This window comes from Aotus nancymaae, unplaced genomic scaffold, assembly GCF_030222135.1.
Source record: "Aotus nancymaae isolate 86718 unplaced genomic scaffold, 86718_ANA_hifiasm-v0.15.2.pri h1tg000059l, whole genome shotgun sequence".
Classification (NCBI taxonomy): Eukaryota; Metazoa; Chordata; class Mammalia; order Primates; family Aotidae; genus Aotus; species Aotus nancymaae.
Genome location: NW_026988473.1, coordinates 15,276,495 through 15,304,435, shown reverse-complemented (window position 1 = coordinate 15,304,435; position 27,941 = coordinate 15,276,495). Strand labels below are relative to the sequence as shown.

Here is a 27,941-nt window from a genome sequence, read left to right as displayed (position 1 = left end):
CCACACCCAGCCCGAGATAAAATCTTATATCTATTACCTGTCTAGCCTCTATGTCACCGTAACCCACCTCTTCTATGTCATCACTCTATGACTGAATTAAAAGTGTATCTTCTTTTTTATCCCTAAGTTAGATTAACTTAGTATAGATTCTTCGCAGTCCTAGGATCAGGAAAACAGCTCCATCCCTATTCAGTTCACTTAAACCAAGAATATGTTTATGGTCCCTCTTTTGTGTAATTTGGAATTGGTAAACTGATGATCACCCAATATTGTTTTCTCTTGATATATCCTGAGACCTTACTGCCTTGAAATATCTAAGGGTAAATCTGGAAAACTACCATGCTGGCCAGATGGAGTTATCTATGGGAAGATGAGGCTTACATAAGACCGACAAAATCCTTGACTCTTTCCCAAAACCATGCCAGAAAAAAGCTATAAATCCACACTAAGGACCACAAAGGGAGAAGCTTTCTTAGACACTTATAAAAAGCCCCTGTGAAGATATCCTTGGCAATTTAGAAGTACAGACCCTGATCCTTCCCCTATATCATTCTGGGGAAAGAATAACCAATAACCAAAAAAAAAAAAAAAAAATCCTGTCCTGCAAAACTACAGGTTGAAAGGATGTTAAAGGTTTAGATCTGAAGAGTTTTCCTGTGGGATTATTAGAAAACAAAATGCTCCCTGGGAAAAACACTGTCAGCCAATGTTCAGTCAGCTCAGCACTTAGATTATCTTTGGTGTGCAAGTAAATAGACTTGAAATTGCTTTTGAAATCTCTCCAAGACTGTCCATCCCACTCAGTCTTCATGTCACCATCTAGTGAGTTAAGTTGTGAAAAACTCCAGTTTTCCTTAAATGTAGTTATGTAAGGCTAAAATGCAAGGCATTTTCCATGATCACACTTCACCTTGCCACTTATGATACATGTTTGGCAGTAACCCTTTCCTGATGGGATATACCAAACAGAACCAAAACTTTATGGGGAAAATACCCATCTTGGAAGGCTTAAAAAGGAAAGACCTTGAGAATTAAAACATTGCCTTATGGGGGAAACAAAGCAAGCTTGTGTCACAAGTTGAACTTAACAAAGAAAAAAAATGTAACTGGGCACCTCTGTTGCACAATGAATAGAGTGAATGTTTCCAGCCAACTCTTCGTTGTCCATTCCCACCTCAGTGACATCCCTGTACATATTAGGCACAACCTTCTGCCAAATGGACCCAGTCTTTTTAGAGCAGGATCATGATGGGGAATAGCATTTGGAGTAGAAAGAAAACAGCAGCTAATAATCCATAATTGTTTTTAATCTTGAGGATGAGTCACCCTCAATTTATTTCCAAATTTCTTCTGTCATCAACTGTTCATTTCTTTACTCTGAAAATCACCAGATTAACACTGCCAAAGGCAGGTAGGAAATGATCCAAGAGGACAAGTCAGAGGTATCACATGGTGCGTGGCTGAGAAACTGGGAACAAGACAACCCTGAGGAAAGTCTCTTTTTTGTCCCAGCAAAGGCACCAATGTGTGAACCTAATTCACACTTTCATTATTCCAATCAAGTTATTTTTATATCATTGTAATTTTAGAACAAGACTTGCTAGGGGATTATTTATTTCTTGGGAAATTCTGTCCATCACTCTGCATATCCAAGGTCTAGCACCAGAATTCATTTCAAACCAAGAAATCATATTCCTATTACCTCTCCTTTTTAGTACTTTCACATGCCTTCTTTATTCCCTGAATCTTCCTTTTGTACAAGGAATTTCCCAACAGAATGATCAAACAGACATTCTAACATCACAATCATAAGAAATGTGATCTAGTTAAATGTGAGGTGTCTGAATCTGGGTGAATCTCCATTGCTCCTCAATCTCTCTCAGTCCTTCGATCGCCTGTAAAGCATAAGCTTGCTATTTTATCTATATTCAAATTAACTTTTTTAAGCTGATTGGGTTCTTAAACCCATTTAGCTTCTAACTCCGACTCAGGGTTGGAAATAGGAAATTGGAGTCCAGATGTTCTCCCTAGGAACTAGGTTAAAGTCACAGTCCAATTATTGCAGACAGGCTAAAGATGGAGGCTTCTGACTGTCTTTAACATCCTCTTAAAAGCACAAAGCTGCAAACTGGGATTAGTAGCCATTTACTCACGTCAGAAGACCATTCCCCAACTGAAATTCTCTCTTCACACTTGCCTCAGATTATGCCTATATAGGCAGCAAAGTAGAAAAACTAAAATACCACCCAAATAATCCAGAATAGGTAAATATTGTTTTCATCTGAAATCTGCAGATAATTGAAACCAAAAAAGTGTTTTGACTATATGTTGTCTTCCCCTTTACTATTACTTTTTTTTTTTTTTTGAGACAGAGTCTTGCTCTGTTACCCAGGTTGGAGTGCAGTGGCACAATCTCGGCTCACTGCAACCTCCGCCTCATGGGTTCAAGCGATTCTCCTGCCTCAGCCTCCCAAGTAGATTACAGGCATGCACCACCATGCCTAGCTAATTTTTGTATTTTTAGTAGAAACGGTGTTTTGCCATGTTGGCCAGGCTGGTCTTAAACTCCTGACCTTTACTATGACTTTGTAGGCACAATCATAAATGTTTGCAATCAGTGAGCTTTCAAACTAGTGGTACTTAACAAGGAGTTCATTGGATAGTAGAGAGCCGCTGTTTTGGTTTTGGTTTAGTTAATGCATTTGCAAATGAATCAAGATATACTGGCATAGCCCCAACCTTACCAAAACACACAGATTAAATGTCAGTTTATGACAAGTATCTGTATACTCAGTCATGCTAGATGATGGAACTGTAGAAAGTGATGAGGGGGAAAGTCTGACACAACTCCTGGGAAGTCTCCCTCCTCTCCACCTTCTGCATTAGCTAAAATGAGTGAGCATTAGCTCCTGACGAATACGGTCAGCCTCCAAGTCCAGGGACTCCATGTGCTCATACTCTTCCTCAGGGGGCTGTTCCATGAGTCCTGTCATTGGAGAGGACCAAACATCCATCCCATGCTCCAGGGAGATGTTGTGGAGGACACAACAAGCCAAGATGATGTGGCTGGACTTCTCTGGTGAGTACTGCAGTGCCCCCTTGGATCCATCCAGGCAGCGGAATCGGGAGCAGAGGGTTCGGAAAGTCTTTTCAATCACACTGTGAGTTGCAGAATGGGCCATATTATAGCGATATTCTGCTGGAGTTTCAGGAATGTGAAGTGGGGTCATGAGCCAGGTATGAAGAAAGAAGGCACTGTCACCTGTGGGGAAGGACCAAAGAAATCATAAGTGATTATAAATGAACTACAAACAGAAAGTGAAATTCAGAAAACATATACTGAGGATGGAAAAGAAAATATAACAGCCTCTGGCACCAAAGCACACCAGAAAACCAAGCGGGAAATGCTATGATACAAAGAAAGCATGCCAATGCCAGGAGCAGAAAGACACGGGTCCTGGCTGAGAATATCCTTGGTAAAAATCGGCAGAGAAAAATGCTGGTACCTAAAGGAAACCAAATATGAAAGAATGTAGAAAGGAGGTGAAGGCACTGAAGGAAATAAAATTCCTGCATTTGGCCAGCTGCAGTGGCTTACGCCTGTAATCCCAGCACTTTGGGAGTACTTTTGGGCCGAGACCGGTGGATCACCACCTGAGGTCAGGAGTTCGAGACCAGCCTAATCAATATGGTGAAACCCCATCTCTACTAAAAATACAGAAATTAGCTGGGCGTAGTGGCGGGCACCTGTAACCCCAGCTACTCAGGAGGCTGAGGCAGAATTGCTTGAACCTAGGAGGTGGAGGTTGCAGTGAGCCAAGATCATGCCATTGCACTTCAGCCTGGGCAAGGAAAGCAAAACTCCTTCTCAAATAAAATAAAATAAAATTCCTGCATTTTCCTAATTCAGAGATAATGTTATTTAATAAAAGGCTTAGGTCAGGAGCAGTGGCTCACACCTATAATCCCAGAAATTTGGAAGGCCAGGTGGGTGGATCACCTGAGGTCGGGAGTTCGAGACCAGCCTGACATGGAGAAACCCTGTCTCTACTAAAAATACAAAATTAGCCAGGTGTGGTACCACATGCCTGAAATCCCAGTTAGTCGGGAGGCTGAGGCAGGAGAATCGCTTGAACCTGGGAGGCAGAGGTTGCAGTCACCCAGGATCCCATCATTGCACTCCAACCTGGGCAACAAGAGCAAAACTCCCTGTCAAAAAAAAAAAAAAAAAAAAAGGCTTAACCAAAGCAAATAAAATCACATAGCATGCCAATCTTCAAAATCTCTAAAGAGCAAGAATGAAACAGGAAAAAAGAAAATTCTGCCAAGAGATCCCAAAACACTTGTGAGGAAAAGTCTTAACTTTATCCTCAAAATTTCAAGTCTAAAAGCACTTCCAAGGGATTTCAGGGGATTTCATGGACTATAGTAATTTATCCTCCCAGTGCTGAGAATAATAAAAGTCCGAGCATTTAGGGCAGAGATCAGAACTCAGGTGTTCTGCCTTCCTATATATCACAATTACAAGAACCATGCCTCTGTAAGAGGAAGAATTTCACATGAACAAAGAGAGCATACATATAATCATGCAAATAGTAATAGTCAGTGATAAGGAAATGAATTCAGAAGTCAATTTAAAAAAATACACACAAGGCATTCTCCTTAAGTGACTTCTTTATCAAATGATCCCAGGAAGTGCTAACAAAAACAAAAACAAAAAAAATCTGGGGTGCAATGTCCTGATACAACAGCACAATGTTTCTATAATGTTTTCTTGTCCTGACTCACTATCACTACATCTGGCAGATGAGATGTCCCACACAGAGGCAAAACCTCTTAGAAATTTGAGAGACAAATAGGCCCTGGAGTACCAGTTTGCATACCACTGTGTTCCTGCTCCACCACCAATTTCAGTAAGTAGTTCTGAACTGTTCAGACATGGTAGGCACTGTTCCCAACATGCAGGGCTCATTTATTTTATTTTTATTTTTATTTTGAGTCGGAGTTTCGCTCATTACCCAGGCTGGAGTGCGATGGCGCGATCTCAGCTCACTACAACCTCCGTCTCCTGGGTTCAAGCAATTCTCCTGCGTCAGCATCCCGAGTAGCTGGGACTAAAGGCGTGCACCACCATGCCCAGCTAATTTTTGTATTTTTAGTAGAGACGGGGTTTCACCATGTTAACCAGGATGGTCTCGATCTCTTGACCTCATGATCCAGCCGTCTCGGCCTCCCAAAGTGCTGGGATTATAGGCGTGAGCCACCGCGCCCGGCAGGGCTCATTTCTTTTAGGCACTTACATTTATTTTTTTGGAGACAGAGTTCTGGAGTGCAGTCGAGTGATAACAGTTCGCTGCAGCCTCAACCTTCCAGCCTCCTACCTCAGTCTCCCGAACATCTGGGACCACAGGCATGCGCCACCATGCCTAGCTAATTTTTTAATGTTTTCTAGAAAAGAGGTCTTACTATGTTACCCAGGCTGGTCTCTAAGTCCTGTGCCCAAGCAATCCACCCACCTCGACCTCCCAAAGTACTGGGATTACAGCGCCTAGCAGGAGCTTACATTTCTAAGAAATAGATTAACTGTAAATGTCTAAGAGTGTCACAAAATTTTCAAATTTAATATTTAGCTGACTTTTTCCTTCCTAGGTATAACCTTTTTTCTTTCTTTCTTTTTTTTTTTTTTTTTTGAGACAGTCTCACTCTGTTGCCCAGTCTGGAGTGTAATGGTGCTATCTCGGCTCACTGCAACCTCCACCTCCCAGGTTCAAGCGATTCTCCTGCCTCAGTAGCTGGGATTACTGGTGCCTGCCACCACACCCAGCTAATTTTTGTATTTTCAGTAGAGACGGGGTTTCACCACGATGGCCAGGCTGGTCTTAAAATCAGGACCTCAGGCTATCCGCCAGACTCAGCCTCCCAAAGCGCTGCAATTACAGGTGTGAGCCACCGCGCCAGGCCATAACTTTTTCTTTTAATTGAACATAACCCTACTAAATAATAGATTTAAGAAACTGATGCTATAAATAATAATGAAAAATAATATCCATGACTCGTTGAACGCCTACTATGTAGCAAGTACTGTGCTGGTACTTTTTTTTTTTAACTTTATTTTATTTATTTATTTATTTTTGAGATGGAGTCTCACTCTGATACGCAGGATGGAGTGCAGTGGTGTGATCTCAGCCCACTGCAACCTCTGCCTCTCAGTGTCAAGCAATTCCCCTGCCTCAGCCTCCTGAGTAGCTGGGACTACAGGCTTGTGCCACCACGCCTGGCTAATCTTTGTATTTTTTAGTAGAGAAGTGGTTTCACCATGTTGGCCAGGCTGGTATTGAACTCCCAACCTCAGATGACTCGCCTGCCTCAGCCTCCCCAAGTGCTGGGATTACAGGTGTGAGCTACCGTGCCTGGCCTAACTTTATTTTCAATATTTATTTACTTTGTTTTTTTTTTTTTTTGAGACAAAGTTTTACTCTGTTGCCTATGCTCAAGTGGAGTGGTATGCTCATAGCTCACTGCAACCTCAAACTCCTGGGCTCAAGCAATCCTCCCAACACAGTCTCCTGAGTAGCTGGGACTACAGATGCATGCCAGAATGCCCAGCTAATTTTAAAAGTTTTTGTAGAGACAGGGTCTTGCTATGTTGCTAGGCTGGTCCTGAACTCCTGGCCTCAAGCGTTCCTCCCACTTCAGGAGGAACTCTCACCCATTTCACCTCTCAAAGCGCTAAGATTACAGGTGTGATCACCACGCCCGGCTGGTACTTTTTTAAAGATTATTAGGCCAGGTGCAGTGGCTCATCTGAGGTCAGGAGTTTGAGACCAGCCTGGCCAACATGGTGAAACCCCATCTCTACTAAGAATACAAAAATTAGCCCGGCATGGTGGTGCGTGCCTGTAGTCCCAGCTACTTGGGAGGCTGAGGCAGGAGAACTGCTTGAATCTGGGAGGTAGAGGTTGCAGTGAGCCAAGATTGTGCCACTGTACTCCAGCCTAGGCAACGGAGTGAGACTGTTTTTAAAAAAAAGGATTATCTCTTATTATGCAATCCCAACTCTGCTGCTAGGTTAGATATTAAACTCATATTCAAAATGAGAAGATCAAAGTATACGTCTGTCATCCATTGATATGTCAGGCAAAGGAAAGACCTAGTCACTAAATGCTAATTTCAGACCCAGAATACTAAAACAAGAGTATAATGCTGTAAAAGAGAATAAAATAAGCATCTAGGATGAATACTGAAACCTGGAGATGCTAAATAATACTTGTTAAATTTTCTCTAAGAAATTGTATATCCCTTGTTATGCATAGCTAACCATTTGTTCATTAAAACAAAATAAAAGAGAGAGAGATATCCAAGATGGCTGATCACTAGCAGCTCGGGCTCGTAGTTCCCAGTGAAAGCGCAGAGAACGAGAGGACGCCACACTTTCAGACGAATATTTGTTGCTCACGGACCAGGAGATTCCCAGCAGAGGAGCCCCACGTATAGCCAGGGCGACTCTTGTGGCCGGCACGGCGGTTTTGCTGGCGCCTTAGCACGCCAGTTTTTGGTGCAGAGTCCGGAGATTCCCGGGCAGAAAAGCACCTTCAATCTTAACACCGCTGTTTTAACCGGCACAGTGGATTGCTCAGATTTCGGCGCTGGGAATCAACAAGTTGGACGTCTGCTCAGAGACCTAGTTAGAAAGTCGGTAATTACAAAGACAACAGACGGATAAATATATAATGAAGGGAAGAAATCAGCGTAAAAAGGCAGAGAATACTCAAAGTCAGAATGCCTCTCCCTCTACAGGGGATCGCAATTCCTCATCAGTAACGGAACAAGGCTTAATAGATTATGAGTGTGTTCCAATAACAGAAGCAGGCTTCAAAACGTGGGTGATAAGAAACTTCTGTGACTTAAAAGAACTTGTTCTAACCCAAGGCAAAGAAACTAAGAACCTTGAAAAAAGGTTTGACGAAATGTTAACAAGAATGGACAATTTAGAGAGGAATATAAGTGAATTGATGGAGCTGAAAAACACAACACGAGAACTTCACGAAGCATGCACAAGTTTAAACAGTCGAATTGATCAAGTAGAAGAAAGGATATCAGAAGTCGAGAACCAGCTCAGTGAAATGAAACGAGAAGACAAGATTGGAGAAAAAAGGATGAAAAGGAATGAGCAAAGTCTCCAGGAAATATGGGACTATGTGAAAAGACCTAATTCACGTTTGATAGGTGTACGTGAATGTGATGAAGAGAATGAATCCAAGTTGGAAAATACTCTTCAGGATATCATTCAGGAAAACTTTCCCAACCTGGCAAGGCAGGGTAATATTCAACTCCAGGTAATACAGAGAACACCACAAAGATATTCTTCAAGAAGACCAACCCCAAGGCACATAATTGCCAGATTTATTAGGGTTGAAATGAAGGAGAAAATACTAAGGGCAGCCAGAGAGAAAGGTCAGGTTACCCATAAAGGGAAACGTATCAGACTTACAGCAGATCTCTCAGCAGAAACCCTACAAGCCAGAAAAGAGTGGGGACCAATATTTAACATCCTTAAAGAAAAGAACTTTCAACCCAGAATTTCCTATCCAGCCAAACTAAGCTTTATAATCGAAGGAAAAATTAAATCTTTTGCGAACAAACAAGTACTTAGAGACTTCACCACCACCAGGCCTGCTTTACAAGAGCTTCTGAAAGAAGCACTATACATATAAAGGAACAACCAATATCAGCCTTTCCAAAAATATATCAAAAAGAAAAGAACATTAACACAACGAAAAATTTACACTAACCAATGGGCAAAACAGCCAGCTAGCATCAAATGCCAGCATTAAAGTTATATATATTCTAATCGGATAAAAAGCCAAAACCCATTGGTATGCTGCATCCAGACCCATCTCACATGCAACGATACACAAAGACTCAAAACAAAGAGAAGGAGGAAGATTTATCAACCAATCAGAGAGTAAAAATAAACAAATAAAAAGCAGGAGATGCAATTCTCGCCTCTGATAAAGTAGACTTCAAAGCAACAAAGAGCAAAAGAGGCAAAGAAGGACATTACATAATGGCAAAAGGATCAATGTAACAAGAAGAGCTAACGATTTTATAGATCAATGAGACAGAAAATTAACAAGGACATCCAGGACTTGAACTCAGACCCGGAACAAATAAACTTAATAAACATTTGTAGAACTCTCCACTTCAAATACATAAAACATACATTACCACCGCACACCTATTCCATAAGTGACTACATAATTGGAAGTAAATCACTCCTCAGTAATCACATAGCATTTGATAGGTTTAAATGAAATATTGGTTGGCTGCTCATTTGTTATTTTCTTCCCTTATTCTTTCCTGTTTACATCAAGTATAATTATTGGTATAAAAGAGGTTTTCAATACCCATTACTAAAATGCATTCTAGCCTGGGCAAGAAAGCAATACTCCCATTCTCTCTCTCTCTTTCTCTTCCTTTTTCCTCTTCTTTATTCTTTTTCTTTCTTTCTTTCTAAAAAAATAAAATAAAATAAAATAAATAAAACAAAAAAGAAATTGTATATCACCTTAAATGGGGGAGATATACAGAAAAAGCTAAAGAAGACCTTTTGTAAAATTGCTCTACCCTCACTAACTGGTTTTAAACCAAGCACCACTGGAAAACAGACATTCAGGAGGGGATTAGGATCCAAACTGCTAAACAGATTATAATTGCTTATATGATCAGTCATCCACAAGACATTCTGGCAGACCTTACCCAAAGCAGCTTAATAGGACTAGGCCAAGAGCTAAAGAAATAAGAACTGAGGATGAATTGTTTGCAGGAATAGGTGTATTTAGAGAGTAATTTAGATAATGCATCCTGATGGGACAGATGAGAATGAGGACAGGAATGGATAATAACGTAGGAAAAAATATACTAAAAAAAAAAGGCAGAGGGATCACAGCTACTTCTAGGTTTGACAAATCTAGAACTGTTCCTCAAACCTGACAGTTGTTTCTTAAAATACAATTAGGTGGCTGGGTGCAGTGGCTCATGCCTATAATCCCAGCACTTTGGGAGGCTGAGGTGGGTGGATCACCTGAGGTCCGGAGTTTGAGACCAGCCTGCCCAACATGGTGAAACCCAGTCTCTATTAAAATACAAAAATTAGCCGGGCGTAGTGGCGGGTGACTGTAATCTCAGCTACTTGGGAGGCTGAGGCAGAAGAATCGCTTGAACCCGGGAGGCGGAGGATGCAGTAAGCCGAGATCGCGCCATTGCACTCCAGCCTGGGCAACAAGAGCGAAACTCTGACTCAAAAACAACAACAACAACAACAAACAATTAGCCATCTATTCTCGCTTTTGTTAACATCTTCTCATTCCTTATAATCCTGCCAATCTTCCCATAATTACTTCCATTGTCCACACAACCTCTAGAGACTAGCATTTTCCAAATCTGCCTGTTCATATGAATTATTTAGGGTCTTTGTTGCCCAAACTGGAGTGCAATGGCACAATCATAGCTCATTGCAGTCTTGAACTCCTGGGCTCAAGTGATCCTCCCAGGTCAGCCTCCCAAGTAGCTGGGACTACAGGCACATGCCACTATAACTGGCTAATTAAAAAAAAAAAAAATTATCCTGCCTCAGCCTCCCAAGTAACTGGGATTACAGGTGCATGCCACCACACCCAACTAATTTTTGTATATTTAGTAGAGACAGGGTTTCACCATGTTGGCCAGGTTGGCCTCAAACTCCCGACCTCAGGTGATCTGCCTGCCTCTGCCTCCCAAAGTGCTAGGATTAAAGGCATGAGCCACCATGACTGGCAACGATTTTTTTTAGAGGAAGGGTCTTGGTATGTTGCCCAGGCTGGTCTTGAAACTCCTGGCCTTAAGGGATCTTCCTGCGTCAGTCTCCTGAGTAGCTGAGATTACAGGTGTGAGCCATCAGCCAGCTAGTAATGTGTATGTTTGTGTATACATATATATATATGTATGGTTTGAGACAGGGTCCTTCTCTGCCACCCACATAGGAGTGCAGTGGTGCAATCTTAGCTCACTGCAACTTCCCCCTCCCAGGCTGTAATGATCCTCCCACCTCAGCCTCCAGAGCGGCAGGGACCCGCCAACACACCTGGCTAATTTTTTGTATTTTTGGTAGAGACGAGGTTTTGCCATTTTGCTGAGGCTGGTCCTGAACTCCTAAGCTCAAGCAATCCACCTGCCTTGACCTCCCAAAGTGCTGAGATTACAGGTATGATCTACCACACCTGGCTTAGTAATGTATATTTTAAATAAATTCCCTGGCCAGGTGCAGTGGCTCATGCCTTTAATTCCAGCACTTCGGGAGGCCAACGCAGGTGGATCACTTGAGATCAGGAGTTCAAGACCAGCCTGACCAACATGGCAAAATCCCATCTCTACTAAAAATACAAAATTAGCTGGGTTTGGTGGTGCACACCTGTAATCCCAGCCACTTGGAAGGCTGAGGCAGGAGAATCACTTGAACTCAGGAGGTGAAGGTTCCAGTGAACTGAGATTGTGCCATTCAAGTCCAGCCTGGGCAACAAGACTGTGTCGCAATAAATAAATAAATAAATAAATTCCCCAGATGATTCTTTTGAGCTTGGAAATCTGTGAAACACTATAAAAGTAAAAAGTCGCCAGGCGCGGTGGCTCACGCCTGTAATCCCAGCACTATGGGAGGCCGAGGCAGGTGGATCACGAGGTCAAGAGATCGAGACCATCCTGGTCAACATGGTGAAACCCCGTCTCTATTAAAAATACAAAAAATTAGCTGGGCATGGTGGCGCGTGCCTGTAATCCCAGCTACTCAGGAGGCTGAGGCAGGAGAATTGCCTGAACCCAGGAGGCGGAGGTTGCGGTGAGCCAAGATCGCGTCATTGCACTCCAGCCTGGGTAACAAGAGCGAAACTCCGTCAAAAAAAAAAAAAAAAAGTGACAGGACTGAGACTCAGCTCTACAGACTTCCAGATGGAGTTTCACTCTTGTTGGCCAGGCTGGAATGCAACTGCACGATATTGGCTCACCACAACCTCCACCTCCTGGGTTAAAGCAATTCTCCTGCCTCAGCCTCCTGAGTAGCTGGGATTACAGGCATGTACCACCACACCCAGCTAATTTTATATTTTTAGTAGAGATGAGGTTTCTCCATGTTGATCAGGCTGGTCTTGAAGTCCTACCTCAGGCGATCAGCCCACCTCAGGCGATCAGCCCGCCTCAGCCTCCCAAAGTGTTGGGATTACAGGTGTGAGCCACCACACCCAGCCACTTTTTTTTTTTTTCTGAGACAGTCTCATTCTGTCACCCAAGCTGGAGTGCAGTGGTGCAATCTCGGCTCACTGCAACCTCTGCCTCCTGGGTTCAAGAGATTTTCCTGCCTCAGCCTCCCGAGTAGCTGAGATTACGGGCGCCTGCTGCCGCACCTGGCTAGCCACTTTTCTTGTTTTTTTTGAGATGGAGTTTTTGATCTGTTGCCCAGGTGGAAGTGCAATGGTGCCATCTTGGCTCAATATAACCTCCGCCTCCTGGGTTCAAGTGATTCTCCTGCCTCAGCCTCCCCAAGTAGCTGGGATTACAGGCGCCTGCTACCATGCCCAGCTAATTTTTGTATTTTTAGTAGAGACGAGGTCACCATGTTGATCAGGCTGGTCTCCAACTCTTGACCTCAGGTAATATCCACAGCCTCAGCCTCCCAAAGTGCTGAGATTACATGTGTGTGCCACTGCACCCGGCCTATGTAACTTTTCTATGCCTCCAAACAAAATGAAAATTCACACCTGCAAACTTACCCAGAAGCCAGCTATCTTTGTGCATACCGGCTTCGAACTGACTACTGAGGGAAGACTGCTGCAGCACAGCACAGTCCTGTAGGCTGCCAGGCCAGTTTGTCTCCACGGTCATTAGTGCCCCTCTGATGTCACACACCATCAGGCAGTTTAAAGAATGCAGGCCTTTCCGGTTCACATAGGAGAGGTCTTCAGCATTTGGTGCCTTGATGGCCACATGGATACAGTCAACCACCCCCATCACCCCTGGCATCCCTGCCAACCCATAGAATTCATCCTTGAGGGCCTGTATGGAGGCTTCATCAGCTGGAAAGCGAATGAACTGTGAGGCCCTTTCCACAAGTGCTTCGGTGACATTGGCAACACAACGACTCATAGATGCCTGACTGATTCCAATAGCATCTCCCATCCGAGTCTGGAAGGAACCTGAGGTATAAAAACCCAATGCTGCAAGGATCTGTGTCTCTGGGCTAATAGCCCTGGATCGCTGAGTAGGTCTAGAAAGATTCGCCCCCAAGAGCTCTACCAAGTAATAAATGAACTGTCGAGGAAACCCATACATGGACATCAAGTATTCATCAGTCACATCATCCAGCTTAAAACGGTCCAGTGTCCGGTGACCTCGGCCATACAGCAAGAGGTCACAGTCAAGCACTGTTATTGGTATTGCCATGGTAAATGTCAGTGTTGTCTCTCTTCTCTGCTACTTTTTCTGGACCCTTTCCAATGAAGATGTTGGTGCAAGAAGGTAATTTTAGGAAAGTATCAGAATCCAACAGCTAACCACAGTTAAATGGCTCTGCCATTTGTAATCTTCTCTCTGTAAAGGTTAAAAGAAAAAAACATTAGAAAAGACTTTAAAGTGACTCAAAGGCTGCAGCACCTCCTTTTCTGCAAATTTCCATTTTGTTGGAGCAAACGTTTTGTACTCACAATTCTAGAGTTTTCTACTCTAACTCATGGCTGGACGAAAGGCTTGCTCTGATTTGAAGGATAATGGAAATTCAGTCTTTGTGGTTCATTTAATGCCTGGCATTTCAACTGAGAACAGAAGATTAATGGTGGTGATGACACAGTTATTCACAAGTAAAAGAGGTTGGCTCCTAACTATACAGGCCAAGAAGCAGCTGACATATGTCATAACCACCTTAGGTAAGAACTGGTCACGGGTTTCATTATCCAAAGACTTCTGGTTCCACCTGATAAGTACAGGACAGATGTTGGGCTGCTCAAACTAGTCTAACAAGAAGAGGAGCACAAAAAAACCCCAACAACAACAAAGTACACGACCCAGCCTTATGGACGTACACTGTGCTTTAACAAGAGGCTTTCTCTCACTCCAAGAACTCCAAATCGTGAAGCTGAGGGCCAGGAAGTAGGGAAGACCAGATACTTTGGGAGTCGGGAGCGAAAAAGAGGCTGGCCAAACCAGGTTTGGGAAGCGACTCCGCCACTTTTAAAGGGCATCCTAAAAACGGATCTCAAAGTCTGATTGCGCAGGGCACTCAGTCAGCCCAGGCCCGTCACCCACCTCTCCGCGGCTGCCAGGTTACCAGGCACACTCCCCACCCACCCAGCCAGATCGGGCCCTCCTCCGGAACCGGCAACCGCACACTGGCCGCCACGGCGCGCAACAGCAGCACCGCCCACTTCACGTCAGCATCCGCCCCACGCCGCGTCCTCACTGTTGCCGCCGCCGCGACCTGCGGTTCGTCTCCGCACATTCCACACGAGGCCCAAGCGGTCTCTCTCTCTTCTCAGATACCTCTTTTCCGTCTTTATTTACCCTGGGTAGCTTAGAATTATTGGACAAGAAAGCTTACGTGGAAAGGAAATCAACTTTCCTGGAGATTTAGAGGACTAAAAGAATAAATAGGGCGTCCATGCTGTGCCGAAAGTGCGACTAAGGTTAGGCATCTGGATTTCCGCCGTAGCCGTTTTCCACCCCCTCAGCCTTTCCGAAGCGGATGAAAACAAACACTAACGATGGCGGCGTCGGGAAGCTACCGGCTGCTGGGCTAAAGGCAGGAGTGACCGCTTAACCAGTGAGGGAAGCCCTGAAGGGCGCCAGTCGACGTGAGTGTGACAACTCGCGGAGTCCTAGGAGCAAAACGTCCGGGGCCTGCGAGTCAGGACCCTTCTGAAGCCTTAGGTGTCTATCTGCGACCTGTGCCGTCACTGCGTCTGCGGAGCGCGAAACCCTCAGCCAGGTGGCGCGGCTGGCCGGCCCCAGGCCCCGGCCTCCGTAATGAGATCCCGGAGTTACTCTCTGTGCCGCAGCTTCGCAGGTACTAACTTTGAGGGGGGATACCCCAAGATCTCTCAGCGCCCCCGGATGGGAGGCTATGGATCTGCGGCCCGTTGGCTGCTACTTTGTGGAAGTGGAAGGGAATTAGCCGCGGTTCAATCCGCTGGGCCCCTGAGTTTTCTATGGGAAGTTGGGTTGGTGTAGGCCCCGTGGCCCCTGCCTGTTTGAGAGAGAATCCTCCTCCACCCCGGAGCTTTCCTCTCTACTTTTTCAGCTCTTTGGGTTAGGTCGTCAGGCGTTTTGGAGGTAATTTGGGGGGGCCATAACTCCGGGGTTAGGTGCCTATATGAGTGAGGTAGGGTTTCATTCAATCAAGATTTGTTGAGTGCCAAATATGTACTCCGCGTGTAGGTGAGGGTGACTGTTGACTAGTGAAAAAAGGGACCCAAGGTTCACGACTGTCTTCTTACTGGCAGTGGAACGACCTGTGGAAACCAGCGATCTATTCTCATTAAAGAGGGGTAAGTGGCTAAGCACCTTCTTGAGCTAATCACTAATTCATCTCAGTTTTCACTTTTCCAGTGAGTTCCCAGTTAGCCTGGTCAATTCAGCGTAGCATTTCACTTGTATTTCTTCGTTGTCTGGCCACCCCACAGCCAAAAAGAAAAAAGAGAGGGAGGCCGAGACGGGTTGATCACCGGAGGTCAGCAGTTCAAGACCAGCTTGGCCAACATGGTGAAACCCTGTCTCTACTAAAAATTCAAAAATTGGCCGGGCGTGGTGGTCGGCGCCTGTGATTCCAGCTAGTCGGGAGGCTGAGGCAGGATAATTGCCTGAATCCGGGAGGCGGCGGTTGCAGTGAGCCAAGATTGCGCTGTTGCATGCCAGCCTGGGCGACAAGAGCAAAACTCCGTCTAAAAAAAAAGAGAGAGAGAAATTACCTATTTTCTCATTACACTTAGTTTAAAATTCATCTCCTAAGGTGATAGAATTTATTGGACACGTTCAATGGGAGATGTATGATAATAAGAAACAATGGACTCTTCGTTTACACTGTCAGCTTCCAGATATTGTGTGTTGTTTTATGAGTGTTTATCCTTTTTATTTGTGGATGTAGTGGCTCCAGCTCAATTATAAGGTTTTTGTTGTTTTCAACTCTCCATTTTTCAGCTTAGGAGAAGTCTTTTAATTTTTTGGTTTTTAAAATTTTTTATTAATGTTAAAATGCGTGTGCTGAATCAAGAGATCCACTAAACAGGCTTTGTGTGAGCAATATGGCTGTTTATTCAGCTGGGTGCAGTCATGCTGAGGCTGAAAAGGGCCTCAGCAAAGGGCAGTGGGATAGGAGTTGGTTTTATAGGTTTGGAGTGGGCAGTGGAAAGTTACAGTTTAGGGCGGGTTTTTTGCAAGCTGGGAGGGTGTTGTAGGTTTGCAAGCTGGGAGGGGGTCATAGGTTATTGACCAAGGTCTATTACAGAGTCCAATGGCCTTATGAATTAGGGCTGGAATAAGGAACAATAGAGACTGTCTCCAAAGTTAAGTAGGCACCACAGGGGTTGATCATTTATTCTTCTTCCAGTTATGTTAGATTTTCCAGGAACTCGTCTGGAGTGTCTGTGCAGGTCACAGAGGTTAACATAGTGTCCATGGCACCGTCAGTCAGCCTAAGAGACCTTACAATTAATATTATTACTGTGAGAGATAAGGTATTGCTCTGTCCCTCAGGCTGGAGTGCAGTTGCGCCTTTGTAGCTAACTTTAACCTCAAATACCTGGGCTCAGGGAATCCTCCCACCTCAGCCTTCCAAAGTGTAGGGATTACATATATAAGCCAGTGAGTTCGACCCAGGAGCTTAATCTTGAAGGAAGTTTACTTGAACTTTAGGTCCAGAAGATTCTAAAGTAACTTCTAACATGAAGTGTGGAGCTGAGTAAGGTGAATTTACATAAACCATTTTTCCTGCATGTATTTAGCAAAGGAAAGTGCATAGAGTTGCTTCCTATCAAATTGTGGAGACCAGTAAAAACTGAAAATAGGCTGGGTGTGGTGGTTCACGCCTGTAATCCCAGCACTTTGGGAGGCCGAGGTGGGCGGATCACCTGGGATCAGGAGTTCGAGACCAGCCTGACCAACATGGAGAAACCCTGTCTCTACTAAAAATACAAAAATTAGCAGGATATGGTGCCACATGGCTGTAATCCCAGTTACCTGGGAGGCTGAGGTGGGAGAATTGCTGAACCTAGGAGGCAGAGATTGCGGTGAATTGAGATCACGCCATTGGACTCCAGCCTGGGCAACAAGAGCAAAACTCTGTCTCAAACACACACATACACACACACAAATATCTGAAAATATTCTGTGACAGAACAGAGGAAGAATGCAAATGAGGCTGCCAGGGGGAATCAAACCTTTCTAAAGTTTGGTTTTTAAATCTTTGAAAGCATTTTAAAATTTCCAAAGGGATTTAAACATTATTTTTATGCCCTTGGAAGGTAGATTTCTTGCCCCCCCCGCCTTTTTTTTTATGAAACAGAATTTCACTCTTGTGGCGCAGGCTGGAGTGCAATGACACAGTCTTGGCTTACTGCAACCTCTGACTCCCAGGTCCAAGTGATTCTCCTTCCTCAGCCTCCCGAGTACCTGGGATTACAGGTGTGTGCCACGAAGCCCAGCTAATTTTGTATGTTTCTCCATGTTGGTCAGGCTGGTCTCCCTACCTCAGGTGATCTGCCCCTCTTGGCCTCCCAAGGTGCTGGGATTACAAGCTTGAGCCAAGGAGACTGGCCGATTTCTTGCTTTTAACTAAAGAGTAAATGTGGGCCAGTTTGTTAAAAATCCTCCCATCCTCCCAAGGGGCTGGGTGGGGTGGCCATGCCCGGCCTGGCAATTAACATGCATGGCTGAACTTAGTAGGGTCTTCTCAATAAAAAGGTAAATCAAGAATTCATAGGTTATAGCTTACAGAAACCTACCATGGAGCAGAAAAATAAAATGAAAAGAAGTAATAACTTGGTTGGGCACAGTCGCTCAGGCCTGTAAGGGAGGCCGAAAGGCGGGTGGATCACAAGGTCAGGAGATCAAGACCATCCTGGCTAGCAAGATAAAACCCTGTCTCTACTAAAAATACAAAAAATTAGCCAGGCGTGATGTCACACACCTGTTGTCCCAGCTACTGGGGAGGCTGAGGCAAGAGAATCACTTAAACCCAGGAGGCGGAGGTTCCAGTGAGCCAACATCGTGCTACTACACTCCAGCCTGGGCGACAGAGTGAGACTCTCTAAAAAAAGAATAATAACTTAGTATTGCTGTTTTGGAAAATACTGCCTTCACTTTTGATTCATACATGTGAAAGAAATAGTAAAGAAATAGTTAAGAGGTGGCTCATGGCTGTAATCCCAGCACTTTGGGAGGCCGAGGCACGTGGATCACGAGGTCAGGAGATCGAGACCATTCTGGCCAATGTGGTGAAACTCCATCTCTACTAAAATACAAAAAAAAAAAAAGGCCGGGTGCAGTGGCTCACACTTGTAATCCCAGCACTTTGGGAGGCCGAGGCAGGTGAATCACGAGGTCAAGAGATCAAGACCATCCTTGCCAACATAGTGAAACCCCGTCTCTACTAAAATACAAAAATTGGCTGAGTGTGGTGGCATGCGCCTATAGTCCCAGCTACTTGGGAGGTTGAGGCAGGAAAATTGCTTGGACCCGGGAGGCGGAGGTTGCAGTGAGCTGAGATCACACCACTGTACTCCAGCCTGGCGCCTGGCGACAGAACAAGACTGTCTCAAAAACAAAACAAAACAAAAAAAAAACCGTCCAGGCATGGTAGTGCATGCCTGTGGTCCCAGCTACTCAGGAGGCTGAGGCAGAGGAATTGCTTGAACCCAGGAGGCGGAAGTTGCCGTGAGGCGAGACTACGACATTGTAGCGATACAGCAAGATTCTGTCTTAAAAAAATAAATAAAATAAATGATTAAGCATCATTTTATGTTCTTCCTTTCTTTTCTTTTTTTTTTTTTTTTGAGCCGGAGTCTTGTTCTGTTGCCCAGTAGTGCAGCAGTATGATCTCAGCTCACTGTAACCTCTGTCTCCTGAGTTCAAGCAGTTCTCCTGCCTCCTGAGAAGCTGGGACTACAGGCGCATGTCACCACTCCTGGCTAATTTTTGTATTTTTAGTAGAGACAGGGTTTCACCATGTTGGTCAGGCTGGTCTCAAACTCCTGACCTCATGATTGACCCACCTCGGCCTCCCAAAGTGCTGGGATTACAGGCGTGAGCTGCTGCGCCTGGCTCCAACATTCTTTCTAATATATATATTTTTTACTTTGTTTTTATTTATTTTCTAATCTTTTTTTTTTCTTTTTTTTCCTTTGAGACTGAGACTTACTTTGTTGTCTAGGGTGGGTGCAGTGGTAGGATCTCCTTTCACTGCACCTCCACCTCCCAGGTTAAAGTGATTCTCTTGCCTCAGCCTCTGCAGTAGCTAGGACTACAGGCACACACTACCGCGCCTGGCTAATTTTTGTATTTTTAGTACAAAAGAGGTTTCACCATGTTGGCCTGGCAGGTCTCAAACTCCTGACCTCAAGTGATCAGCTCGCCTCAGCCTCCCAGAGCACTGGGATTATGGATGTGAGCCACCACACCCCGGTCAATTCTTTCTAATCTTTAGGAGTTTTCCCCTACCTCCCAATTCCTTTTGTATACCACATAGCTATTATGTCATTTGGAGAAAGATGACTTATGAAATACTTAGTGAAATATAGATGATAACTCTGTTTTATTTTATTTTTTTTGAGAGAGTCTCACTGTTTCCTAGGCTAGAGTGCAGTGGCTCGATCTCGGCTCACTATAACCTCCGCCTCCCAGGTTCAAGCAATTCTTCTGCCTCAGTCACCTGAGTAGCTGGGATTACAGGCGCCAGCCACCACGCCCAGCCAATTTTTGTGTTTTTATGAGGTTTCACCTTGTTGGTCAGGCTAGTCTGGAATTCCTGATCTTGTGATCTGCCCGCCTTAGCCTCCTAAAGTGCTGGGATAAGAGGTGTGAGCCACAGCGCCTGGCCGACACCCTGTTTTAAATATAAATTTAAGTATGTTTTTCTCCTTTATTCTATTTCTCCTGGAATTTTCAAGAAACCATATGTTAGCCTTATTTATTCGTGGTATTGGTTGTAAAATTGTCCCTAGTTAAGTATGGCTTTTTTTTAAAATTTGTTTTTTAGAGACAAGATCTGGCTCTGTGCCCAGGCTGGTCTCAAACTCCTCTGGGCTCTTGCAGTCCTCCGACCTCAGCCTCCCAAAGTGCTGGGATTACAAGTGTGAGCCACTGTGCCTGGACTCAAGTATGGCTTTTATCTTTGTTTCACCCCATTTATTTAAGCATTTATTATAAATGCAATTAAGGCCATAACTTTTCCTCTGAATTCTCTTTTTGCTGTATTTTGTTAGTTTTATTGTCAAACATTTTCCATTTTGTTAATTTCTATATAATTTGTAACTTCAATTATTTTTTTCTTCATTTTTTTTGAGACAGAGTCTCGCTTTGTCACCCAGCTTGGAGTACAGTGGTGCAGTCTCAGCTCACTGCAACCTCCACCTCCCAGGTTCAAGTGATTCTCCTGCCTCAGCCTCCTGAGTAGCTGGGATTATAGGCACACACCATCATGCCCAGCTAATTTTTGTATTTTTAGTAGAGATGGGGTTTCATCATGTTGGCCACGTTGGTCTCGAACTCCCAAAGTCAGGTAATCTGCCTGCTTCAGCCTCCCAAAGTGCTGAGATTACAGGTGTGAACCACCTCGCCCAGCCATAACTTCAATTTTTAATTTAATGTTTCTTATTAAAAACTTTTAATTAGCCAGGCACAGTGGCTCACACCTGTAATATCAACACTTTGGGAGGCCAAGATGGGCAGATTGGTTGAGCTCAGGAGTTTGAGACTAGCCTGGGCAACATGGTGAAACCCTATCACTACTAAAAATACAAAAAAATAGCTGGAGGTATTGGGGTATGCCTATGGTCTCAGCTACTGGGAGGCTGAGGTGGGAGATCACTTGAGCCCAGGAAGTTGAGGCTTCAGTGTGATGGCCCCTCTGCACTCCAGCCTGAATGAATGAGTGAGACTCTGTCTCAAAAAAGCTTCTTAATTTACACATGGTTAACCTTGCATTGTTTATTTCTAGTTTATTGGATTGGGCGCAATATTATCTTGGAAATTTTTTTTTTTTTTTTTTTTTTTGAGACGGAGTTTCGCTCTTGTTACCCAGGCTGGAGTGCAATGGCACGATCTCGGCTCACCGCAACCTCCGCCTCCTGGGTTCAGGCAATTCTGCCTCAGCCTCCTGAGTAGCTGGGATTACAGGCACGCACCACCGTGCCCAGCTAATTTTTGTATTTTTAGTAGAGACGGGGTTTCACCATGTTGACCAGGATGGTCTGGATCTCTTGACCTCGTGATCCACGCGCCTCGGCCTCCCAAAGTGTTGGGATTACAGGCGTGAGCCACTGCGCCCGGCTATTTTGGAAATTTTTTGTGTGGGGTCAAGAGCATGATCAATTTGTATAATGTTCCTTGGTCCTTAGAGAAATATGTAAAAGGTAAAAGGTAAAGTGAGTATCTCATGTGTGGTAAATACTCTTGTAGGCGCTTTTTTTTTTTTCTGAGACAAAGTCTCACTCTGTCACCTAAAATTTATAGGCCGGGCATGGAGGTTCACACCCGTAATCCCAGCACTTTGGGAGGCTGAGGTGGTTGGATTATTTGAGGCTAGCAGTTTGAGACCAGCCTGGCCAACATAGTGAAACCCCGTCTCTACTAAAAATACAAATATTTCCCAGGTGTGGTGGCACGCACCTGTAGTCCTGAGCTACTTGGGAGGTTGAGGCACATGGATTGCTTGAATCCTGGAGGTGGAGATTGTGGTGAGCCGACATCATGCCCCTGCACTCTAGCCTGGGCTACGGAGCAAAACAAAACAAAAAACTTAGTGTACTAACTATACTGTATTCATCTATTTTTGTATTGGGTAGTATGTCCATATAATGAAATATTACTCTGCATTAAAAAGGAAGTAAATTTGCAATGTACTAAAGCAGGGATGATTAAAGTCATTATGCTAAGTGAAAATAAGCCAATCACAAAGAAGGCAAATACTGTATGATTCCTGTTATTTTAAGTACCTAGGGTATTCAGAGTTATAGACAGAAAGTAGAATAGTGGTTGCCAGGGCTGGCAGTAATGTGGAATGTGAGTTACTGTTTAATGGTTACATAGTTTCAGCTGTACAAAATGAAAACAGATCTGGAGATGGTGTGGTGATCGTTACACAACTTTATGAATGAATAATACCACTAAACTCTTCACTTAAAAATGGTTAAGATGGGGCCGGGCGTGGTAGCTCACGCCTGTAGTCCCAGCACTTCGGGAGGCTGAGGCGGGTGGATCACCTGAGGTTGGGAGTTCGAGATAAGTCTGACCAACATGGAGAAACCCTGTCTCCACTAAAAATACAAAAAACGAGCCAGGTATGGCTGTAATCCCAGCTACTGGGGAAGCTGAGGTAGGAGAATCGCTTGAACCCCGGAGGCAGACGTTGCAGTGAGCCAAGATCGTGTCATTGCACTCAGCCTGGGCAACAAGAGCGAAACTCCAAAAAAAAAAACAAAAAAACGTTAAGATGGTAAATTTTGGCCAGGCATGGTGGCTCATGCCTGTAATTCCAGCACTTTGGGAGGCTGAGGCAGGCGGATCAGAAGGTCAGGAGATCAAAATCATCCTGGCTAACAGGGTGAAACCCTGTCTCTACTAAAAATACAAAAAACTTAGCTGGGCCTGGTGGCTCGGGAGTAGTGCTCAGGAGGCTGAGGCAGGAGAATTGCTTGGACCTGGGAGGTAGAGGTTGCAGTGAGCCAAGATTGTGCCACTGCACTCCAGCCTGGGCGACAGAATGAGACTTCGTCTCAAAAGAAAAAAAAAAGATGGTAAATTTTACATTAGGTGTTAACCACAATACAAACATTGGAAAACAAAGTAGTTTGAAGTCTTACAAATTATAGCTCCCATTTAATTGTTTTCTGAGAGAAAGAAAAATATTTACCATTTTGTGTGTATATATATATATATATATATATATATATTATTTATTTTTTTTTTTTTTGAGACGGAGTTTCACTCTTGTTACCCAGGCTGGAGTGCAATGGCGCGATCTCGGCTCACCGCAACCACCGCCTCCTGGGTTCAGGCAATTCTCCTGCCTCAGCCTCCTGAGTAGCTGGGATTACAGACACACGCCACCATGCCCAGCTAATTTCTTGTATTTTTAGTAGAGACGGGGTTTCACCATGTTGACCAGGATGGTCTCAATCTCTTGACCTCGTGATCCACCCGCCTCAGCCTCCCAAAGTGCTGGGATTACAGGCGTGAGCCACCACGCCCGGCTCCATTTTGTATATTAAAAGAAACTTTAGCCGGGCATGGTGGCTCACACTTGTAATCCCAGCACTTTGCGAGGCAGAGGTGGGCAGATTGCCTGAGCTCAGGAGTTTGCAACTAGCCTGGGCAACACCATAAAACCCTGTCTCTATTAAAATACAAAAAAAATAGCCAGGCATGGTGGCATGCACCTGTAGTCCCAGCTACTTGGGAGGCTGAGGCAGGAGAATTGCTTGAACCTGGGAGGTGGAGGTTGCAGTGAGCCGAGATTGCGCCACTGCACTCCAGCCTGGGCAACCATCAAGGCTCCTCTCAAAAAAAAAAACAAACATCGAGTGGTATGCTTATTACCTGGGTGACAAAATAATATATACCAAGCCAAATAATAAACCAAACTTTCATGACACACAATCTATCTGTATAATAAACCTAAACATATACCTCTGAAGCTAAAATAAAAATTAAAACAAGCTTATGCATTAAAAAATCCACAAATGATATCAGAAAGCATTTTTTTTTTTTTTTTTTTTTTTTGAGACGGAGTTTCGCTCTTGATACCCAGGCTGGAGTGCAATGGCGCGATCTCGGCTCACCGCAACCTCCGCCTCCTGGGTTCAGGCAATTCTCCTGCCTCAGCCTCCTGAGTAGCTGGGATTACAGGCACGCGCCACCATGCCCAGCTAATTTTTTGTATTAGTAGAGACGGGGTTTCACCATGTTGACCAGGATGGTCTCGATCTCTTGACCTCGTGATCCACCCGCCTCGGCCTCCCAAAGTGCTGGGATTACAGGCTTGAGCCACCGCGCCCGGCCCAGAAAGCATTTTAAGATAAAAGGTAGTCAGAACATAATGAAACTCATGGGATTCATTGAAAGCAGCACTTGAGGAAAACTTATAGCAGAATTTATTAAAAAGCAGAAAAATCTCAAATCAGTACTTTAATGTTTACCAAAGCATTTAAGGAAATGAACCACTCAGCCCACTAGGGGCAAAGAATATTGAAATTAAAGGAGTACAGCAATAGCATGTGGTTATGAGTTGTATATTATAGATTAAAAGAGATTAGGGCTGGGCACAGTGGCACATGCCTGTAATCGCAGCACTTTGGGAGACTGATGGATCACTTGAGGTCAGGAGTTCGAGATCAGCCTGCCCAACATGGTGAAACCCCCATGTCTACCCAAAAAAAAAAAATTAGCTGAGCATGGTAGTGCACGTCTGTAATCCCAGCTACTTGGGAGGTTGAGACAGTATAATTGCTTGAATCCAGGAGGCAGAAGTTGCAGTGAGCTGAGATCATGCCACTATACTCCAACCTGGGCAGCAGGAGAGAAACTCCGTCTGAAAAAAAAAAGAGTATGGGAGAACACAAAGTGGGACTGTGAAAAAGAGCCAATTACTTGGAGAAAAAGGAAGAGAAAGACCCATACGTAGTATCTGTCATCTTTGCGCCTTTTTAGACAAAAAATTTATAAAGGCAAAATCTCTCTATGTAACCTAGGCTAGAGTGCAGTGGCTGTTTACAGGTGCTGTCATAGTGTGCTTTAGCCTTGAATTCCTGGCCACATGTGATCCTCTTGTCTCAGCTTCCTGAGTAGCTAGGAATACAGATGTATGCCGTCATGCCTGACTGTCCTTAATTTATATACTAATCTTAAATTTCAACCTACTGCTGTATATAAAATGATACAGCTGCTTTGGAAAACAATTTGGCAGTTCCTCAAAAAGTTAAATGTTGAATTACCATATGACCCAGGAATTTCACATCTAGTTATATACTCAAGGGAATTGAAAACATATGTTAATGTAAAAACTTAGACATGGATGTTGTTAGCTATATTATTCATACTAACCAAAAAGCAGAGACAAGTCAAATGGCTATCAACTGATAAATCAGCAAACACAATGTGCTATCACTAAACAAAAAGATATTCCATATAATGGACATTATTCAGCTAGGATTTCTTTTTGGTATTATGAGAATGTTCTAGGCCAGGTGTGGTGACTCATGCCTGTAATGCCAGTACTTTGAGAGGCAGAGGCAGGCAGGTCACTTTAATTCAGGAATTTGAGACCAGTCTGGGCAACATGGTGAAACCCTGCGTCTACAAAAATGTACAGAAAATTAACATGGCATGGGGGCACACGCCTGTTGTTCCCAACTACTTGGGAGGCCAAGGTGGGAGGATCACCTGATCCTGGGAGGTTGAGGCTACAGTGAGCCATGTTTACACCACTGCATTCCAACCTGGATGACAAGAGTAAGATCTTGTCTGAAAAAAAAAAAAAGTTTCCAAAATCAGATAGTGGTTGTGGTTGTATATGTCTGTGAATATATTGAAACCACTGAGTTGTACACCTTAAAATGGTGATTTATGTGGTATGTGAATTGTATCTCAGGTTTTTTAGTTTTTGTTTTTGTTTTTAAGACACAGTGTCGCTCTGTCGCCCAGGCTGGAGTGCAATGGCACAATCTCAGCTCACTGCAACCTCCACCTCCTGGGTTCAAGTGATTCTCCTGCCTGAGCCTCCTGAGCAGCTGGCATTACAGGCACCCATCACAGCGCCTGAGATCAGGAGTTTGAGGCGGGCCTATCATGAGGTCAGGAGTTTAAGAGCAGCCATGGAAAAAAAAAAAAAAGAAAAAGTAACGTAACTTTTTTTTTTTGAGGCGTAGTCTCGCTTTGTCGCTCAGGCTGAAGTGCAATGGCATGATCTTGGCTCACTCCAACCTCTGCCTCCCGAGTTCAAGCGATTCTCCTCCCTCAGCCTCCCCAGTAGCTGAGATTACAGGCGACTGCTACCATGCCCAACTAATTTTTGTATTTTTGGTAGAGATGGGGTTTCACCATGTCGGTCAGGCTGGTCTCAAAATCCTGATCTCAGGTGATCCACCTGCCTTGGCCTCCCAAAGTGCTGAGATTACAGGAGTGAGCCACTGCACCCAGCCAGTAATGTGATCTTTAAAAAAAGAAATCAACCTACTACCTTCTCAGTGTTCTAAATCAGCCCTGCCTCTGCAATTCAAAAGCTAGATCTGGGCCGGGCGCGGTGGCTCACGCCTGTAATCCCAGCACTTTGGGAGGCCGAGGCGGGTGGATCACGAGGTCAAGAGATCGAGACCATCCTGGTCAACATGGTGAAACCCCGTCTCTACTAAAAATACAAAAAATTAGCTGGGCACCGTGGCGCGTGCCTGTAATCCCAGCTACTCGGGAGGCTGAGGCAGGAGAATTGCCTGAACCCAGGAGGCGGAGGTTGCGGTGAGCCGAGATCGGGCCATTGCACTCCAGCCTGGGTAACAAGAGCGAAACTCCGTCTCAAAAAAAAAAAAAAAAGCTAGATCTGTATCCCCTCTTCCCACTTACTCTCTATTCCCAGTATCCCTCATTGTGGTTTCTCAAAACTTCTTTTCCTTGCTACCTTATACTCAGATCATTATAAGCCTAATTTTTTCTTTTTTTTTTTAAGATGGGGTTTCACCATGTTGGTCAGGCTGGTTTTGAACTCCTGACCTCAGGTGATCCGCCTGCCTTGGCCTCCAAAGTGCTTAGATTACAGGCATGAGCCACCACGCCCGGCAAGCCTAATTTTTTCATGCTCACACTGTGACCTGATGATTTGAACTCTAGTATTACTTTGGCTGCCTTAAGTTTCTTTCTCCCTTTTTTCTTTTTTTCTGAGACAGGGTTTCGCTCTGTTGCCCAGGTTGGAAGTCAGTGATACAATCAGGGCTTACTGCAGCTTTGATCTCTCAAGTTCAAGTGAACCCTCCCACCTCAGCCTCCCAAGTAGTTAGGGCCACAGGCATATGCCACCATACCTGGCTTTTTTTTTTTCTTTTAATTTTTTGTAGAGATGGGGTTTCACAATGTTGCCTAGACTGGCCTTGAACTCTTGGGCTCAAGTGATCTGCAGACCTTGGCCTCTCAAAGTGCTGGGAATTACAGGTAGTGATGAGCCACTGTGCCTGGCCCCTTCTCTTTTTTTACTGGTTTAACAAGTTCAAAAATAAGCAGATTTCTTCTCAGTTTGCCTAGTCTATCTCACATATGTAGCTTCTAATATTTGCTTTTTTTTTTTGAGACGGAGTCTTGCTGTGTCTCCAGGCTGGAGAGCAGTGGTGCTATCTTGGCTCACTGCAACCTCCACCTCCCGGGTTCAAGCGATTCTCCTGCCTCAGCCTCCTGAGTAGCTGAGACTACAGGCACATGCCACTATACTCAGCTAATTTTTTCGTATTTTTAGTAGAGATGAGGTTTTACCATGTTGGCTAGGATAGTCTCAATCTCTTGACCTCATGATCCGTCCGCTTCAGCCTCCCAAAATACAAATGTGAGCCACTGAGCCTAGCCATATTTGCTTATTATTTTTAGTTTTGATATTTTTTTTTTACATGAAGTCTGTAGTTTATAAAATGATGAATTTGTCTACCTAAAAGTTGAGGGGAAGAGTTATGAGT

The 27,941-nt window shown here is 44.3% G+C and overlaps 2 protein-coding genes across 19 annotated transcripts in view; one reads left to right on the top strand and one right to left on the bottom strand.

Annotated features, from left to right (window-relative positions):
- Positions 1-1,299: 1,299 nt before the first annotated feature.
- HARBI1 (harbinger transposase derived 1) lies at positions 1,300-14,411 on the bottom strand. The gene is made up of 3 exons (XM_012452487.2): positions 14,329-14,411; positions 12,801-13,617; positions 1,300-3,262 (listed from the first exon to the last, which is right to left on the bottom strand). The coding sequence occupies exons 2-3, from the start codon at positions 13,468-13,470 to the stop codon at positions 2,883-2,885; spliced, it is 1,050 nt and encodes a 349-aa protein (XP_012307910.2). The 5' UTR covers positions 13,471-13,617; positions 14,329-14,411; the 3' UTR covers positions 1,300-2,882.
- A 256-nt stretch (positions 14,412-14,667) lies between these two features.
- ATG13 (autophagy related 13) overlaps positions 14,668-27,941 on the top strand; it is a 67,998-nt gene continuing 54,724 nt past the window's right edge. For 3 of the 18 annotated variants that reach the window (XR_010338315.1, XR_010338314.1, XM_064364971.1), the window contains exons 1-2: positions 14,672-15,085; positions 15,457-15,566. The gene's annotated coding sequence lies outside the window, so the exon portion shown is untranslated. Of the gene's footprint in view, positions 15,086-15,456; positions 15,567-27,941 lie in introns of all 18 variants that reach the window. The other 15 variants (XM_012452489.2, XM_064364974.1, XM_021665810.2 and 12 more) reach the window with 13 other exon arrangements.